This window comes from Trypanosoma melophagium (genome assembly GCF_022059095.1).
Source record: "Trypanosoma melophagium isolate St. Kilda chromosome Unknown ctg11segment0, whole genome shotgun sequence".
Taxonomy (NCBI): domain Eukaryota; phylum Euglenozoa; class Kinetoplastea; order Trypanosomatida; family Trypanosomatidae; genus Trypanosoma; species Trypanosoma melophagium.
The window spans coordinates 310,575-327,500 of NW_027125137.1; the positions used below are offsets into that span (position 1 = coordinate 310,575).

The 16,926-nt window shown below is 41.9% G+C and overlaps 5 protein-coding genes across 5 annotated transcripts in view; all 5 read left to right on the forward strand.

Annotated features, from left to right (window-relative positions):
* Positions 1 to 199: 199 nt before the first annotated feature.
* On the forward strand, positions 200 to 4,027 carry LSM04_006461 (uncharacterized protein; the record flags this gene model as incomplete). Its single annotated transcript, XM_067330511.1, has 1 exon — positions 200 to 4,027. One exon carries the CDS (start codon positions 200 to 202, stop codon positions 4,025 to 4,027), a length of 3,828 nt encoding a protein of 1,275 aa, XP_067194584.1.
* Positions 4,028 to 6,835: 2,808 nt separating this feature from the next.
* Positions 6,836 to 9,631, forward strand: LSM04_009650 (uncharacterized protein; the record flags this gene model as incomplete). Its single annotated transcript, XM_067330512.1, has 1 exon — positions 6,836 to 9,631. One exon carries the CDS (start codon positions 6,836 to 6,838, stop codon positions 9,629 to 9,631), a length of 2,796 nt encoding a protein of 931 aa, XP_067194665.1.
* A 416-nt stretch (positions 9,632 to 10,047) lies between these two features.
* On the forward strand, positions 10,048 to 10,434 carry LSM04_001633 (zinc finger protein; the record flags this gene model as incomplete). The annotated part of the gene is made up of 1 exon (XM_067330513.1): positions 10,048 to 10,434. One exon carries the CDS (start codon positions 10,048 to 10,050, stop codon positions 10,432 to 10,434), a length of 387 nt encoding a protein of 128 aa, XP_067194470.1.
* A 998-nt stretch (positions 10,435 to 11,432) lies between these two features.
* Positions 11,433 to 15,224, forward strand: LSM04_005720 (SPRY domain; the record flags this gene model as incomplete). The annotated part of the gene is made up of 1 exon (XM_067330514.1): positions 11,433 to 15,224. The coding sequence occupies one exon, from the start codon at positions 11,433 to 11,435 to the stop codon at positions 15,222 to 15,224; it is 3,792 nt and encodes a 1,263-aa protein (XP_067194569.1).
* A 1,115-nt stretch (positions 15,225 to 16,339) lies between these two features.
* The window catches only part of LSM04_003111 (uncharacterized protein), a gene marked incomplete at both ends in the record, with an annotated part of 888 nt that continues 301 nt past the window's right edge, over positions 16,340 to 16,926 (forward strand). Inside the window, one exon of the mRNA XM_067330515.1 lies at positions 16,340 to 16,926. This exon is cut by the window's right edge and continues 301 nt beyond it. Coding sequence (XP_067194508.1) covers positions 16,340 to 16,926 — 587 coding nt within the window.

The window sequence follows — 16,926 nt, forward strand, 5'->3', positions numbered from 1 at the left end:
AGGTAGAGATAAAGGAAAGTGAAGTATCTTTAGCAGATTAAAGGAAGAGAAAAGAATTATATTATCCTGTTCCTTGTAAGGGGCAGTTGACTCTGTTATCAGTATTATTGTTATTATTATCATTATTATTATTAGTTTGATATTCCTAGGTAGAGTTATTACCCACCCCCACCAAAAAGAAAAATAAATAAATAAATAAATGGGATTAGCTCCATCACGTCGTCTGCTTTACTCCGGCACGGACGCCCCACTATGGTTTGTCAGTGCTCCTTCTGAACTCTGTACCAATGAAAAACAGCGACAACAGGATAATGTTAATTCATCTGCAGTGAAAGGATGTGGTTTGGCATCAACTGAGCCAAGCTTGCCACCTCCCTCTTTCGCGCAGCTGCGTCTGGTGCCGCTTATTAAGCGTTACTTTCCTTCATCTGATAGTGTTTTGTTTAGACAGTTAATGGAGTCCCGGAAACATCAACACCCCCGCTACCATTTCCTATGCAAACAGTTTTTACCACCCACAGCATATATTGATCCCACAGCACATTACTACGATCTGGAACTAAAGGAATCAGAAAAGGATTCTATGGGAAATGAGGTATATGAAGCCGTATTACCAGCGACTAAAGCGCCATTTTCTTCTGCTGATGTAATGTATGAATTATTGGTAGAAAACACTGAGAAGATGCTTTTTGAGAATGAAGAAGAACTCAAAGAAGCAATGCGGGCAAATATGATTGAAAATTCTAATAATGCTTCTGGTGGAAAATCTAATAATGCCAAACGCCGACGTATACGTCCTGTACCATGTGCTGTTCTAATATTACGTTGTCATGGCCCTGCGGTAAATGTATGGGATAATAATATTGCATCATTTGGCTTAGCGAATGCTGCAGAGGCGTTGTCTCTTTCTCCCAGAGGACGTGACGCGACAATTGTGGTAGAAGATGAACGTTCTTGGCTTGCATGGGAGTTGGGTGGAGTAAAGATAAGTGGTTCTATTGGAGGTTTTTACGGCTGCTGGACATTGGATGAACTCCTTCACTGTGAGCATAATAAAAAGATAACTGAAAAATCTGAATCAAAGACGATTTCTTATTTTCCATATTCTTCTACAAGACCTTTTGGTCTTGTTGAGAGTAGTCTTATCGTCTCAGGGTGTGTAGAGCGTGATGTTGGAGAGCGTGAACAACCACATGCTTGGGTATCCGCTTGTCGGGCTTTTGCGAACACCATGATAGAATCAGTTTCGGGTCTTCAATTAAATCCGAATGAGCAACAAATCCCCTTAAACCCTTTTTCTATGTTACAGCAACTGGATCTAAGTTTTATTCCTCTACTTTCAAATATACCCCAGATTCAGTTATGTAGACAAGTGCATTTATTCGTGGATATCTTGGAGGAGTTAGCACCAGAGATCCCAACATTGGTTAAATTACAGATGCTACTTCGAGAGCGGAATAATAAACCAGCTTCTGGGGATTCACGTACAGTAATTCCTCAAAGGGACTCCAACAAAGTATGTACTTTGGATACAGCAAATGGTACTGGTAATAACCATTCTGTATGTGGGGTACAAGGGTATGGGGGAGATGGAAAATCAATGGCTGCGGAAGAATCTAATAAAGGGAATGATGTGTCATCACAGGCACTTCCTCCACCATCTTTGATAGCGCTACGTGAAAAAGGAATTTGCAGTTACATTGCGGATGGGGCCGTGGTGTTACGTCTTTCTAATGACAAAGTGGTCGAGGCATTACAAAAGTTGTCGTGTATTTCACTGAGTGATAGTACTGAAAGTATTGTAATGGCACTTACTTCACGGGTACCACCACCTCTACAATACCGAGGTGAGCTTCGTCCTCCTAATGCATATGCTATGTGTAAGGAAAAACTCTCTGGTGTGGTTCGTAGAGCAGAACCACATTTATCTGAAAGTCTTCTTCTTTCTTGGAGTCAGTTACAATCTCAGGATGTGTTTTCAGTGGGTCGTGATTTTGATGGTGTTCCATTTTCATTTCTCATTGCCCCTGAATTACCACCAGCTTCTACAGGAGGCGAAGGAGGAGTAGGAGAAAGAGGAGAAAGAGGAGGTGATGGGTCTCATTCGGGTACACAGTGTCCTGTGCCTCCCAAAAGTCAGAGGTATTTGGCTTGTTCAGGACCTTTAAAGGTACCAAATGTTTCTGTGGCATTTGGTGACTTAATTCGCTGTGATATTGTGAATGGTTGTTGGTATGTTGATCGACAACTACATGCGGAGGATGTGGCACTATCGTGGATGCGACGTGTGGCTGGAAAGGCTCGAGAGTCAAGAGATTCGGATGAACACTGGTTGCGGTTTCCACAGCAAGAGTGTAAAATAAAGGAAGAGGGGAGTGAGAGCAATGATACAAGTAGTAATATGAAAGGGATAATAGTACGTCTTGGACGTTTCCGACCATGGCATGTACAACATGATGGTTACTCTTACTTTCACTGCATTACTGTTCGTGGAACTGGGGCACCGCCAGCTAATGCTGCTAATGCTGTTACCGCAGCAGTTGGTACTACAGTTGGTCAATCTACAAATTCTGGAGCAGAGACAGTTGTAAATAATGGCACACTACGAGCGGCAGGAAAAAAGAAGGGTAACACTGTCACCATCACACCACCACCACCACCACCACTACTACAACCACAACCTCCAATAACAACGACAGCAGCAGCAAGAACAACAATAGCAACAGGAGGAGCAGCCACAACAACAACAACAACAACAACAAGAAAATCAACATTTGCATTAAGAGCCGATATGATGGGCAACCGATATCCCAGTTATGGTGCACCTATGGATGAGTACATGGATGGATCCTCACTGGCACTACGAAATTGCTACCCAATGGGTCATCGCCTGTCCTGCACGCCTCCAAATCCACCAAACCTGCCACTCTTCGTCAACCGCATGGCACCCTTCCCGAACCCGCATCCCGTGCCGTACGCTGCCGGTGTGGGGCCGGAGCCGCGGGAGGAACCCTCGCTGACGGTCTCGCGGCTGCTGGACGGCTGGGGGGCCTTCGATATGGAGCGGGTGCCGAGTGCCTACAGCAGCAGCGCCAACACGAGTCCCACCGCCCACTCTTCCTCCCGTCGTCTGCAGTCCCTGCCGTCCCCCACGGCGGAGGGGCCCGGGGGCGGGCGGGACTCCCCGGGCGGTGGCTCCTCCTCTTCGCCCGCCGCCCCCGGGCCCCTCCGCCGCCAGTCCCTCTCGTGGCGCGGCTTCTCCCCCAAGCACCCGGCCGCCTCACCCACCCACGCCAACGCCTCGCACCAGCCATGGCGGGCGCCGAGTCCCTTCACCGTCTCCGCAGCCTCGACGATGAGTCACGTCTCTCTGCCAGGGTCATACGCCGGACCGATGCCATTCAAAACAGCACGGGCTCCAGTGCTGAATCACACATGCACACCAGCAGAGTCACAGCTATTGGTGAATGCGATGGACAGTCCAGCACTGTCGGGTATTAGTACAGCAGGTTCCTTTGCTGGGGAGCATATGGGGTTTGGGGTGACACCACCCCCGATTGGGAATTTGTCATCTGTGGAAATAAGAAACTTTCCATCGTGTGAGGCACGCACCGCGCGTCCATCAGATAACCGCAGCAGAAGTCATAAAGTTGTGACTTACCTTAGTGACATTGAAAGCAGAAACAACACGAACAGTGATGAGAATGAGAACAGCGGTAGAAATGAAAGAGACGCACACAACAACAACAAGAATAACTATAACGGCAGTACTGATAGTAATAGTAATAATGGTAATAATGTTATTCAAAGCAACAAGTTCTACTATGAAAGACAAGGATCCTCAGTATCAATCCCCGAGCATGAATTGGAAAGAAGTAGACGCTCATCATATGATGCTATGAGAAACAGTTCACCGGAGTCAAACCTATCGATACCATCCACACCACATTCGGCAGTACGTTTGTACAAAAAGAACCAACAAAAATACCGGTGGAATCCTTATGGTGTACAACCGTCTGAGGAATGAGTAGAAAGAAGAAGAAAAAAAAACGGATGGAAAAGCAAGAGTAGCAAAAATAATAACAGAAATATCGAGTATTACTTTGACGTGGTTTGTAACGAAAAATCGATGCGATCATTTATGAGGCAAAAAAAAAAGGGACGAGAACCGATACTACTGTTCCTGTAATGGTGGCAATAATTAAATATAAAAAAGAGAGGTTCTACATTTCAAAAAAACAAACAAACGAACGAACAAACAAACAAGCAAACAAACGAACAACAACAACAGAGTGGTACACTGTGTTGTATATTAGTAGAACGCCGCACCATTTGGGTACGAGAATATAACCGGATATATGAAGAAAAACAAACAAACAAACAAACAAAAAAGTAACTGAGGGGTAGACACCAAGATAAGGATGGTGCGCAACAAAGGCAATGTTGCACAGGTTCTTCTTGAGTGCGTAGGAAAAATAATATCGTATTCAATAAGGTAAAAAGGTGATTTTCAGTTGAGTATGCGTCTGTGGAAATTGAATGAAGCGAGAGAAAAAGTGGTAATAAATGGCTATATAAATATGAATTTGTTGTCTTGCTGTTCTTATTGTTAGTATCCTTGTCCTTGTTGTTGTTGTTGTTCCATTCACACATCAATCACCCTAAATATTATTTATATACATATGGTTACCTAACTCTGTAGCCTAGAATATCTGGAGAGGTTTTTTTTCCTTTTGCACTCAGTTTACGTTCCCAAGAAGAATGGGAATAAATTATCTGGGTATATGAAAATGAATTCAATTCATAGAATCATTTTATTTTTTCCTCTCTGTTTTCCCTTTGTTTCTTTTCTGCTTTTTGTTTTTTACCCTTTTTATTTACTTTTTTCAAAGCGTTTTTTTTATTGCCATTTTTACTGTGGCTTGTGTCTTTTCGTTATAATTTTCATTATCTCTAAGACTACCCAACTTTTACTGTTTTTCACTCCCTTTCTCTCTGTGTGTTTGTGTATGTGAGAGAGATCCAGTCTCTGTAGATCATCTTTTTTTATTTTATCTATTTCAGCATTGACAATAAGTGAATGTGAAGGAGACACTTGTAGTAGTAATAGTAATAGTGGCGATAGCGATGACACTCCACTCCTCCCGCAACAGCCTTTGGTAATGGAAATAGGGGTAGAAACGGGGATAGGAATACTGTGTTTCTCTTTATTAAACCTCAGTTGGGAATTGAGTGATTTTTTTGCCTTTTTGTTTGTGTGTGTGTGTGTGTGTCCATTACACCTCGATTGAAATGAGTTTTTTTTTTAATTTCTTCTTTTGGCGCTGATGAAGATGATTCTTATGCTGCACAACTTCCACGTCAATTTCTTCTTTTCTTTCTTTTTTTCTTTTTAGGGGGTTTCCCATATCTAAACCTCATTGAGCTGGTATGTGCTTCTATTACTGCCTTTCTTTAATTCTTTCTTTTGTTTCTGTTTTTTTATTGTTCATTCGCTTTTCTCTTTTTATATTCCCATGTATATATACATATATATATATATATATATATATATATATATATATGCAATATATGCCTGAGGATAGAAGGGACATATCTGCTTACAAGGGTATGTCGTATTATTATTATTATTATTATTTTATTGGCTTTGGTAACGATGATGCCGTTTTAATTTCTCTGTAATAGTGAAGAGCAAGCGAAATTAAGAAACTATAAACTTAAACGGAATACTTGGCTGGTTTTTAAATACACCACAAAAGTCAAAAGAAGACTAGAAAGAGATTATCTATATATTTGTATGACTCTACCTGTCTTTTCCATGGCTTTCCCTTTCCATTACCTCTCTCTGTATGTCTACTTTTGTTTTTATATTTATGTATTTATATTTAGCTTGTAATATATTTTGCCAGTACCCGCCTGCGGTATTACTTCTTCAACTCTTGTAAACTGTGTTAGAAACAAATCTATCTATCTATCTATCCCTATAAATGTTTCTCTGTTTTATCTTTCTTTAATTTGTAGTTATTTTTCACACCGTGGTCTATAAACACGAGTGGATTGAGTAGGGAATTCATTCGTAGTACATCCCCCCACCCAAAAGAAGGAAGAGAGGAAAGGAGGGAACCAACTTTAATAAAGAAAGAAAGAAAGAAGGAAAGAAGAAAGAAAACGAAAAAAAAAAAAATAAACAATATCACAACAACAACAAAGGGGAATACCAAAAGAAAGAAGGTGAAATCAAACAAAACGACTCAAGGGATACCCTTGTAGATACTGTTAGATTCATTTTTTATAGCTTACATATTCCTACATATTTTTACCCCCCCGCATTTCGTCCATTATCATTTTCGATCAAGGGAATTAAAGAATATCAACTTCCCCCTCATCCGAGTCCTTTTAGAATTTTAAAGAAAGAAAGAGAGAGAAAAGAAAAGGAAATCTATACTTACTTATAAGTAACACTTCGACTATACATACGTGGTTTTTTTTTTTTTTTTGCGACACTGCACATTTTTTCTCGAGAGGGATCAGGATCAGTAGCACGCTTATAAGAAGCGATTATTTATAAATAATTACGACGGCATTGGATACAGCGACGTGCACAGTACGTCTCCTTGTAAAAAAAAAACAAAACAAAACAAAAACAGGTAAGAAGAAGAGAGAGAACGAACGAAAGAAGACAAAAAAAAAGAAAAAAAAGCAGCAAACGGACCAAACAAGGTAGCTAGATTGCAAAAACAAAGGAAAGAAGTAAATCAAAAGACCCCCCAAAAAGAAGGAAGGAACACAAGCAGAAGGAACGAAGTAAATATATAAAAATATATATATATATTGTATGGGTGCCTTGCCGAGCAGAGAAACACAACGACGTGGATTGTACAGCCACCGCCATGGACGTAATAGACGAAACGAAGTAGTTCTCGTTCCACTCACCGCCGAGTTCTTTCCGGATGCCCACTGTCCACTGTTTGAACGCCTCTTTCAGGCACGACATCACCGTACGGCGAAGTATTATTATCGTTCCGTGCGTCCTGCGAGTAGTGATTGGGAGTCGGACTACTACTGCCAGACAACGGCACATGCGTATAATTTAGACTTGAAGGACCCAGAGGGGGTAAACAAGGATGGACTGTTCGAGACATCCTTCGCAGACAGTATTGAGGGATTGTATCATCGCCTTGTGAGCGAGACGGAGTACTGTTTGTGTGAAACTGATGAGGAATTACGGCAGCGATATATGGAACAGCTGAAACAACAGCGAGAAGCATATCAACATGGGAGTCATGAATCATCATATTCATCTTCATCATCATATTTTCCTGGTGGTTTTGGTGAAGGGAATTTTGGTGTTGGTTCAAACGCCTATGTTTTTGGATACAGAGATGCTATGGAGTATATGAGGTGGACAGAACAACACACACATCGAAATGCTGGTGGAACGCATGTAACTTCACCAGCGGCTTTTTATCTTCGTCCTGTTCCATGTGCTATTCTTTCACGTTTTGACCCTAACAAACCAACTTCAGAAAAAGGAGTGGAGTTTCTAGGATCAACTGTAAAAGTACTTGGAATGTTTGGTTTATTTCCAGCTACTATTCCTGTTACAGTAAATGGAGAAAAGGTTGAGCAGCATATGCTAAAGGCCACAATGTTTGTGGATAAAGATGTGGGAGATCAAATTCTGGGTAATGTGGTGATGCTTGCGGTACATATGTATGTTCGACAATGCATGGAGGCGAGAATACGAGCACCGGATATCCCAATGCTGCCAATTATGCTTCGTGTACCGATATCAAATATTCCAATGCTGCAATTTGTGCGAGAAATGCGTGTTCGACTGCAGGCTTTACTAGATGCGGGTTTACCGAGAAAGAAGGCGCGTTCTATGTATAGTGGACTTAATGGTGGAAGCAGTAATTCTCTCTCTGCGGGTGATTCCACAGATGCTTCTGATCATACTGTAGGCTCTCAAGACACCGATGGGTTTCTCTTTGAAGAAGATATACCAAATGGAATTTCCGAGAAGGAATTATTTATGGAACCTTCAGAATTCAAATGGTTAAAGAGTTATCCTAATCAAAATACTAATCCAGATGGTGTTTTGCCTATTCTTATGATGTCTGGAGTGAATGTACAGACTACACCGCTGAAACATCCTTTATTATTCAGTTTGGCACATGTACGTGTTCCAGCGTGGGCAACAGACAGTTCTAATGCTGCTGTTAATAATAATAATAATAATAATAATAATAATAATAATAATAATAATAATAATAATAATAATAATAATAATAATAATAATAATAATAATAATAATAATAATAATAATAATAATAATAATAATACTTCCTTTGCAGAGAATTTTCCATTTGGTCAGCCAAACAAATCACAGCCATTTTCAAAAACAGAAGCTCTTCTTGCTTGTCGTCGAAGTCGATTTCGCATTTGGGTGGAAGATGGACGATTATGCATTTGGGCTAGTGCAGCTTATGCCCGTCGTGGTTGCCTTATTTTAGCTCAACAATTGACGCTAACGGTGGACAGCAATGTATTACCTATTCCACGTGCCTGGAACTATCGTGGTTTGCTCCGCGGTGCACAACTAACAGTTCCCCCACCCAAACGTTTAAATGATGTATTTATTATAGAGCGTGATATGCCTTCTTTAGGTTTATACCAGGGTGATGTTTTACGCTGCAGCACGACACGTGAGATTGCCGATCGTCAGCAGCGTACAATTGCTACTGGTCTCATCACAACAACACCAACAACAATATCTTTTTTCGACACACCTGTGGAACAGCGTCCCTTTTCACACAATAGAACGAATGCATATAGTGTTTCCTCTACTATAGAGTCTACGGAGTCACCACTGCAGCCAACCTTGTCGGCGAATTACTCTAGCAATCACGCCAGTAATCTTCTTTTGCAGGATCCCGGTGAGGCCCCAAGTGATGCCTTTTGGGTGCATGTGCCGTATGAGAGAGATGGACTGCATCCCCAACCACCCGAGCGTCGTCGGCGTAGTAGCGGTAATGAATCCCAACAACAACCATCTCAACAACAACAACAACAACAGTATATTGACAGTCTATCGTACCGGCCTACCAATGTGGAGGAGGTGCTTCTGTCGTGGATAAAGGGCATTTCCATTCAAACCAGAGATGCCGCTGAGAATGATGTGCATTGGGTGCGGGAGCCGTTAACGGGGGCACCAGTGCGGGTGGATCGTTATGTGATTCGCAGAGTGGAACACGATGGGGTGCGGTACTTCATTGGCGTAACACCACGTTTTGTGGGACAACAACGGCGATTGGAGAGAGTTCTGGATGAGGTGAAGGCACTCCACCCGCATCCGTATACACAGTCCGATGCCGAGGAGGGAGAGGAGGACAATAATAATAATAATAATAATAATAATAATAATAATAATAATAATAATAATAATAATAATAATAATAATAATAATAATAATAATAAACAAGAGCAAGAACAACAACAGTGTGGAGAATATGATATATCCTTGTATGTGCCGTGTAGTATATTGCAGCTTGACGATGAGGATGCATCTGAGCGGGCGGCAATGGCACATATGCTTAGCACGCCTTCCCCAATGCTTGATGATGAGTAAAGGAATGCATGAGCTTTGTATGTAGAGATGGGTTTGTATACCTGTGCAATGGTATGAGTAGTTGCATATATATAAAGGAAAAAAATATATTTCACTTTCTCTCTCTTTCTATCTGTGCTTGCGTGGGAGAAGCTGTAAGGCAAGGAAGAACAAAAAAGAAAACAAAGGAAAACGGACCATAGTGTAAATATCTTTGCAGAAGATATAAATATATATATCTCCCATTACAAACAACAAGAACAACAATAATAGCAGCAGCTGTAAAGAATAATAACAAGGCAATAAAGAAACACACACAAACACACGGTCTAGACCTCTGTGTGTTCCTCTGTGTGTTCATAGATATATCTGCCTTTTTTTTTGTTATTTCTTCTTTCTTTCTTCGTCTATTCTACTGTGCTCTTTACGCCCCTAAAATGCCTCACCAACCACAGTCCACTGGTCAGATTATATGCCAAGGCTGCCATGTAACACTGGCATATCCCATAGGCGCCCCATCTGTGCGTTGTCCAATGTGTACAACGATCACACCTGTACAACAGTTTAGCGTCACTTGTGTGTGTTGTCGTTGTATTCTCATTCTACCACAGAATACAAGTCTCGCTATGTGTCCACGCTGTCGTACAGTGATGAGTATTCCCGTAGCAATACGTGAGGGCTTATCTAATCATCCACCACCAAAGCAATGTGTATATATTGATCGTCCTGCTGTGGATGGATCAGGCCGCAGTGTCGCACATCTCTCCGTTGGCACAAAGTTGGATGATGATGCCAATGTACCAGATATACCTAGACAAAGGTAAAGTTATATATATATATATATATATATATATAACTTATTGAGTGCTGTAGGCTTCCGGTATTGAATCTAAACGATACCAGCAGTAAAATAGTACTAGTGGTGCTGTTAAGGCTTATCAATCTCTTATTAGTATATCATTACTGTTTTTTTCTTGTATTACGTTTTTTGTTTTCTTCACGTGTAGAATAATGAGGACGGCACATAGAATAAAAATAAAATATAAAAAAAAGAAGGAAAAAGAAGAAAAAAAGAATTGTAAAATTGAAACAACAGAAAAGAAAAAAAGGATAGTGTAATGAGAGAAAACGAAAATGAAAGAATCGTAAACAACAAACAGTGAAGGGGAAATTAGAAGAAGTATAGAACAAAGACGAAAAAAACAAACCGAGAAGGGAAAGAAAAAAAGAACATTCGAGAGTTTATGAAGTAAGACTATTAGTTGTTTTTAAGGAGAGTTATCTATGTGTGAGTGTTTTTTCTTTTTATCTCACCTTCTTCCCCATTTTTTTTTACTTATTTATTCCTTACTGTGTCTTTGCCTTTCTTTTTTTTTCTCTTCTATTAAAAATGTGTTCTGTTCCACTTTGCAATTGCATCGTAAACGACTGCACCTGAAGGCGTCAGGATCCCCCCTTTTTGCCATATTTGGGAAGGGAATATGATAAGGCGTTTGTTGATATTGTAGTTATGTCAAGACTATTTTTACTTTATTACCATTATGCCATAATTTGTGTATCTAGTCATTTTTTTTTCTTTCTCTATTTCTATTTCTATTTCTATTTCTTCTTATTTCTTCTTTTGCTTTAGCGGCTTAAAAAAAAAATAATTTATTTATTCATTTTAGCTTCTTGCTTTGAAGAAGCAAGAAGCTGCAAGAGCAATAATATTAGCAATAGCGAAAAGTCCTTATTGCCCCATCCTCTCCAGAGTGGATAAGGCAACACACGTGCATTCTTCTTAGAGTGTGGTACTCGCTTCATCATAGCAGGTTCCTTAAAAATGTCCAGTCCTCCTAATGCTGTAATGAGAGTGCCTTCTCATAGTAACGATGGTACTACTACTAATAATAATAACAATAATAAAAGTAGTAGTGGTCATAGTCATAGTATTGGTAGTAGTGGCACGGGCAGTACTGTGCCAGGAAGGTCTCAAAGAGCGACGAATGTGTTTGTACAACCACAACACACACCTATTCCTGTAAATAATAGTAACGTGATGGGAGATAAAATGCCTCCAGAGACTCCACTTAGCGGGAGTGAGGACCGTGGACGTGTCTCACCTAGTAGTACTCAGAGCAGCAATCTACACAATCGCTCACTATTTCGCCGCGTCTGTGCGGAGGAGGAGGCAGCGCGGCGAAGTCGTATTGTACTGCAGCAATTAGAATCATGGAAAGATCTCCGTGTGGCGGCGTGGCGGGAGCGGCTCGCACTACTGCAGCCAAGCGAGCGATCGGCATCTCTGCAAAGCATTATGATGGCCGCACGAGAGAGCACTCAAGGTGGACGCAGTCGAAGTAGCAGCAGCAACACCAATCACAGTTATCATCCTTTCCTTACCGCCGCTACGGACCATCAACATAGTCCTCAAAATAACCAGAATAGTAATAATATTAATAATAATAATAATAATAATAATAATAATAATAACCCCCACGATAGGGGTTTGAGTCTTTGCAGCGGTCGAGAGACGGCGGGTGTGGACTCCCCCCCGTACATGTGCTGCACCCCGCTGGAACGCACGATGAGCCCGTCCGAGCTCTCCGACGCCCGCCACCTCCCCGGCGGGTCGCTGCTGGAGAAGTTCTACGAGGGCGAAGTCCTGCGGGCCGCCCAGCGGCGGGTGCGGCGGCAGGAGCGGGAGGAACAGCGGCGGGCGGCGGCGGAGCGGCGGGAGGCGGCGGCGGCGAAGTCCCGCGAGAAGCGCGAGGCGGCGGCCCGGCAGCGGCGAGCGGCGACGGCGGCCCTCCAGAAGGAACTGCAGGCCCAACGGGAGATCCTCGCGGCCACAACGGAGGCGAACAGAGAGGCACGCGAGGAGTGGAAGAAGTGTGCGGCATGCGTGGAGCGACTCACCGCGGAGGTGCGGCGATTGGAGGCGGCGAAGGCAACAGATCTGAAAGAGCATCAAAGCGTAGAGGCGGCAGACAAGAAACACATCCAGGCATTAGAGAGAAAACTGGCGGCCGCCACACAAAGGGAAGTGGAGAAGGAACGGCAAGTACAGGAGGCTCTACGGGAGTTAAAAGAGAGTCGAAAGGTGCAACAGACACAGGAAGGGGTACTACTTCATGCACAGAAGGCACTACAGCAGATGGAGCAACAACAGGAGGAGATACAGAAACAGCAACAGCAACAGGAGGTGACGTTGAGTGAGGTGATGGCACGAGAGCGTTCTCGTACAGATGAGATGCATCGTTTGTATAAGGAAAAGGCAGAAGCCCTTCTAGAACAGGCGAAACACTATGAGGCATTACTGGCAGCGAAAGAGAAAGCCACAGATGCGGCGTTGTCACAGTTACAAAGTGATTTAACCACACAACATCAAAGATATGAGGAAAAACAAAAGGAATGGACCACACAACGGACTCGTATGACTGCAGAGATGGAACAACAACAACAGGAGCTCGTACAGCTTCAAAAAGAACTCCATCGTGTACAGCAAGAGGCACAACGTCGAGAAGAAGGTGATGCGGAGGAGATTTCTACATATCGTCAACGACTAGAAATGGAATTAGAACACAATAACGAGGCGGAATTGCTACTGCGTGATGCTGTTGATGAAATAACAAAGTTACGTGCCGTTGTGGAGTGTTTGGAGAGGAATTTTAAAGAGGAACGGGCACGGTCTGAGGAACTGGATGTGGCACTTCGTGAAGCCCTGCAACAACAACACCAGCAACAACAAGAGTTACAAACAGCACTGCAGATGCGAGAGGCTGAACGAGAAGTGGTGGAGAAGGCTCAATATGAAATGGCAGCCCAACAACAACGTGAAGAACAACAACAAAAACAAGAACAACACGAACAACGAGAAATGTATTCTCGTCTTGAGAATGAGATTGCGAAATTGCGGCAGTCTATGGAATCATTGGAGCGGGAGGGAAATAGTAGAGGAGAAAGAATCAAACCCTCCGTATTAAGTAGGGATGAAATGAATGGACAAAACTCATTATTATTATCATCTGTGAGTACACCAGTGATGACAGAAACTCTACTGCGGGGTAATCCCACACACACGGGTGAAGTATTTCATGATCGTCCTTCCATCTCTGCGGTGTGTACTAGACGTATGGAGGAGTGGTTAGATACACAATTACAGATAGCGGTTGAGGATGTTTCAAATGCGGTGGAAGTACTACTCTACGCAAGGGACTATACTATACGTCAGAATCTCCTTTCAAAACAACAATTACAATCACAGCAACAACAGCAGTTAATTTCCAATTCCCCATTAAATATTACCGAGTTTACTGAAGCTGAGCGTGTCATAGCTGTGGAGTGCATATCAAGACTGTTAAGAGCTACAGCTACACTAAACGCCATACAGTCATACACGGATTCACTCTCAACACGAAGGAGCTCACATGCTCTACAAAGACAACAACACACATTGAAGATTCTATTAATGGAGATGCAGGATGCAGTTATGGCAGGAATGCGTCGTGTGGGAGTTCCTAATACTGTTCCTCCCAATAATAATACTAATAATAATACGGCGGCTATATTTACACAGGAAACACGTATCATATCACTAACAACAGCACTATTAGAGCAGTTGTCCTCCTTAACAATGAAACTTCAGCGTGATGAACCGGCAATTCGAGAAAGTGAAATGTTCGCATCGCCCCTACCTCTTCCTCCACGTATGGAGGAAAAATATATGGTAAATACACCATCACCATTATCGTTGGTATTGGGAGGAGAAGTGACGAGAACAAGAGGAACAGATGCTACACGTCCTCATGGACAGACAAGTGAAAAGAGTACTATTACTGCTACTAATACTACTACTAATAATAATAATAGTAATACTAATACTACTACGGCACTACGCCATACATTTGGATTCACTGGTGGAGGGTTAGAAGTTTCACGAAATGGCACACGTCTGCAAAGATTGGTGTTGCCTGCTGTTGTTGATATTATGGTAAACTCTGCGCTGGGTGCATTAGATCATCGTACTTTTCTTGCTGCTGTATCTTCTTCTTCTAGTGGTGGTGGTGCACCTCCGTGTTTTGAGTTCACTGTACGTGTGGGAATGTACTGCGATGATGTACTGATTGGCTTTGCAGATCGTTATCTTCCACTGGAAGGGTTTGGTAAGGCGCAGAACTCGCTGCGGTATACAAATTGCTATTATTTACATTTGGGCCGCGGTACACTGTACTGCCCAGCACAGAGAATGGTGGGTGTGCCGTATACTACTTTTCAACTGGCTGGGGCCTCCGTGCGAGGCCACAGTACTGTTCAGGGTAATACCAATCACCATAATGGGCATAAGAGTTTTAACAATAGTAATAGTAATAATAGTAATAATAACAGTGATGAGAAGAGGAATAGGAGTATTAGTAATAATAATAATAATAATAATCATCATCATCATCACTACGGTGTTGGTGTAAGAAATGGGGAGGAAGTGACATGTGTGCTTGATACGACAAAACAGACAATTCGCTTTCGACGTGATGGTCTGGACTGCGGTGTGGCCTTCACAAATGTGAATATCACACGAGCACTATTCCCCGCAGTGGAGGTGAACTCACGTGGATGTACAATAGACTTTGTTTGAGTAATGGGAAGTGTAAGAGTGAGAGAGTGTGGGAGAGTAATGGGCGAGTGTGGGTTTTGAAAATAATATGTATACATATAAAGTATTATTGGTGTATATATGTGTCTGTCTGTCTGTGTGTTTGTGTGGAGATTGGGTATTGAGGAGAATGAAAGAAGAAGAAATAAAAAAAGAGAAAGACGTGTATTTTGTAGTGTACCTACATACACAGACACATACAGACAGTGAAGGAAGAGAATAATGATAATAATATGAGATTGAAAAGGAGAGTAACTACTAGTGTGATGGGATACTTTTACATTTACTTTTGTTTATATATATAATTCTGTGGTTTCTTATAATTCTCTTATGTTTTCAGTACTTTTTTGTTCTCATGGGCGTGATCTATCGCTCCTCTTAGTTCTTGCTCTTGTGGAAGAGAGAAGGAAAGAGATTACTACAGGGCTCCTTTTTTCTTTTCTTTTCATTCATTATCTTTTCCTTTTGCTTTTGTTTGATTTCTCCATTTTTTTTTCTGTTCTTTACTCCTATTCCGTTCTATTTCTTTAATGACAATTCCGTTTTTTTTCTTTCTTTGTTTTTGTTACTTTATTCATTCCTGTATCTATCTAGCAATCAATCTATCAATTTATCAAAACAAACTGTACATATTTATTATTAAACGCACTGCTGCTGAGCATCGCATGTCGATTTAACAAAGCGGGAGACAACAACCGCACAAACACAATAAAGTGGAAAAGAGAGAAAAAACGACAACAAAACCAAAGAAAGAGGGAAATAAGCAAAAAAAATTCCCAAATGAGAATGTTATCGCCAATACAACAAACAATCAAATAAAAGAATGAGAGAGTTCCAACGGTTTAACCACATGTCTTTTGTAATGGAAGTAAATAGAAAGGTTTATTTTCTTCCATCTTTATATATATATATATATATATATATATATATATATATATATATTTCTTTTTTTTCTTTTCTTTTCTCCTCTCTCACTAATATCCCCCCTCCCCCAATAGGCATACAAAAGAAAAAGCACCCCATATTATTATTATTATTATTATTATTATTATTATTAACATTCATATTACTATTAATAGTATTAATAAACACCTCAGATGCTCCACGCTAATGATCACACCGCCAACGACACCCTTCACAACTTCACTAATGCTCTCCAACGCGCCCAACAGGCACTACAACAGGAAGAAACACGACTCGCCCAACTCACCCACACCGTACGAGAACAGCAGGATCGCAATAACACACTAAATGATATTATACGCCGACAACAACAGCCACAGTTAGAGGCCCTACGACAGGAAATAGCCCGTGTACGATCCATCACCCTTCAACACACAATAGCCGTGGAGGAACAGGAAAAGCATCTCAATAGTGTTCGCCGCCCACGCGAGGCCGCAGAGGCGGAGAGTGAAGCACACAAACAAAAACAACAACAACACCAGCGGCGTTATCTCGCAATATCTACAGCCGTGCACTCGCAGTTGGCGCGGTGGCTGCAGCCGGGGAATGGTCTGGAAGTGCTGCAGCGAACGGTGCGGAGGCGGGAGGTGGAGGTGGGGGAACTGCAGCGGGTGATATTGGCGTTACAGGAACAATTAGAGAAGGAAGTGAGTCGATCTCACACTGGGGGGAAATACCCAACAGACGAGAAATCAGAGAAATCTAAAGAAGAAGAGGAAAC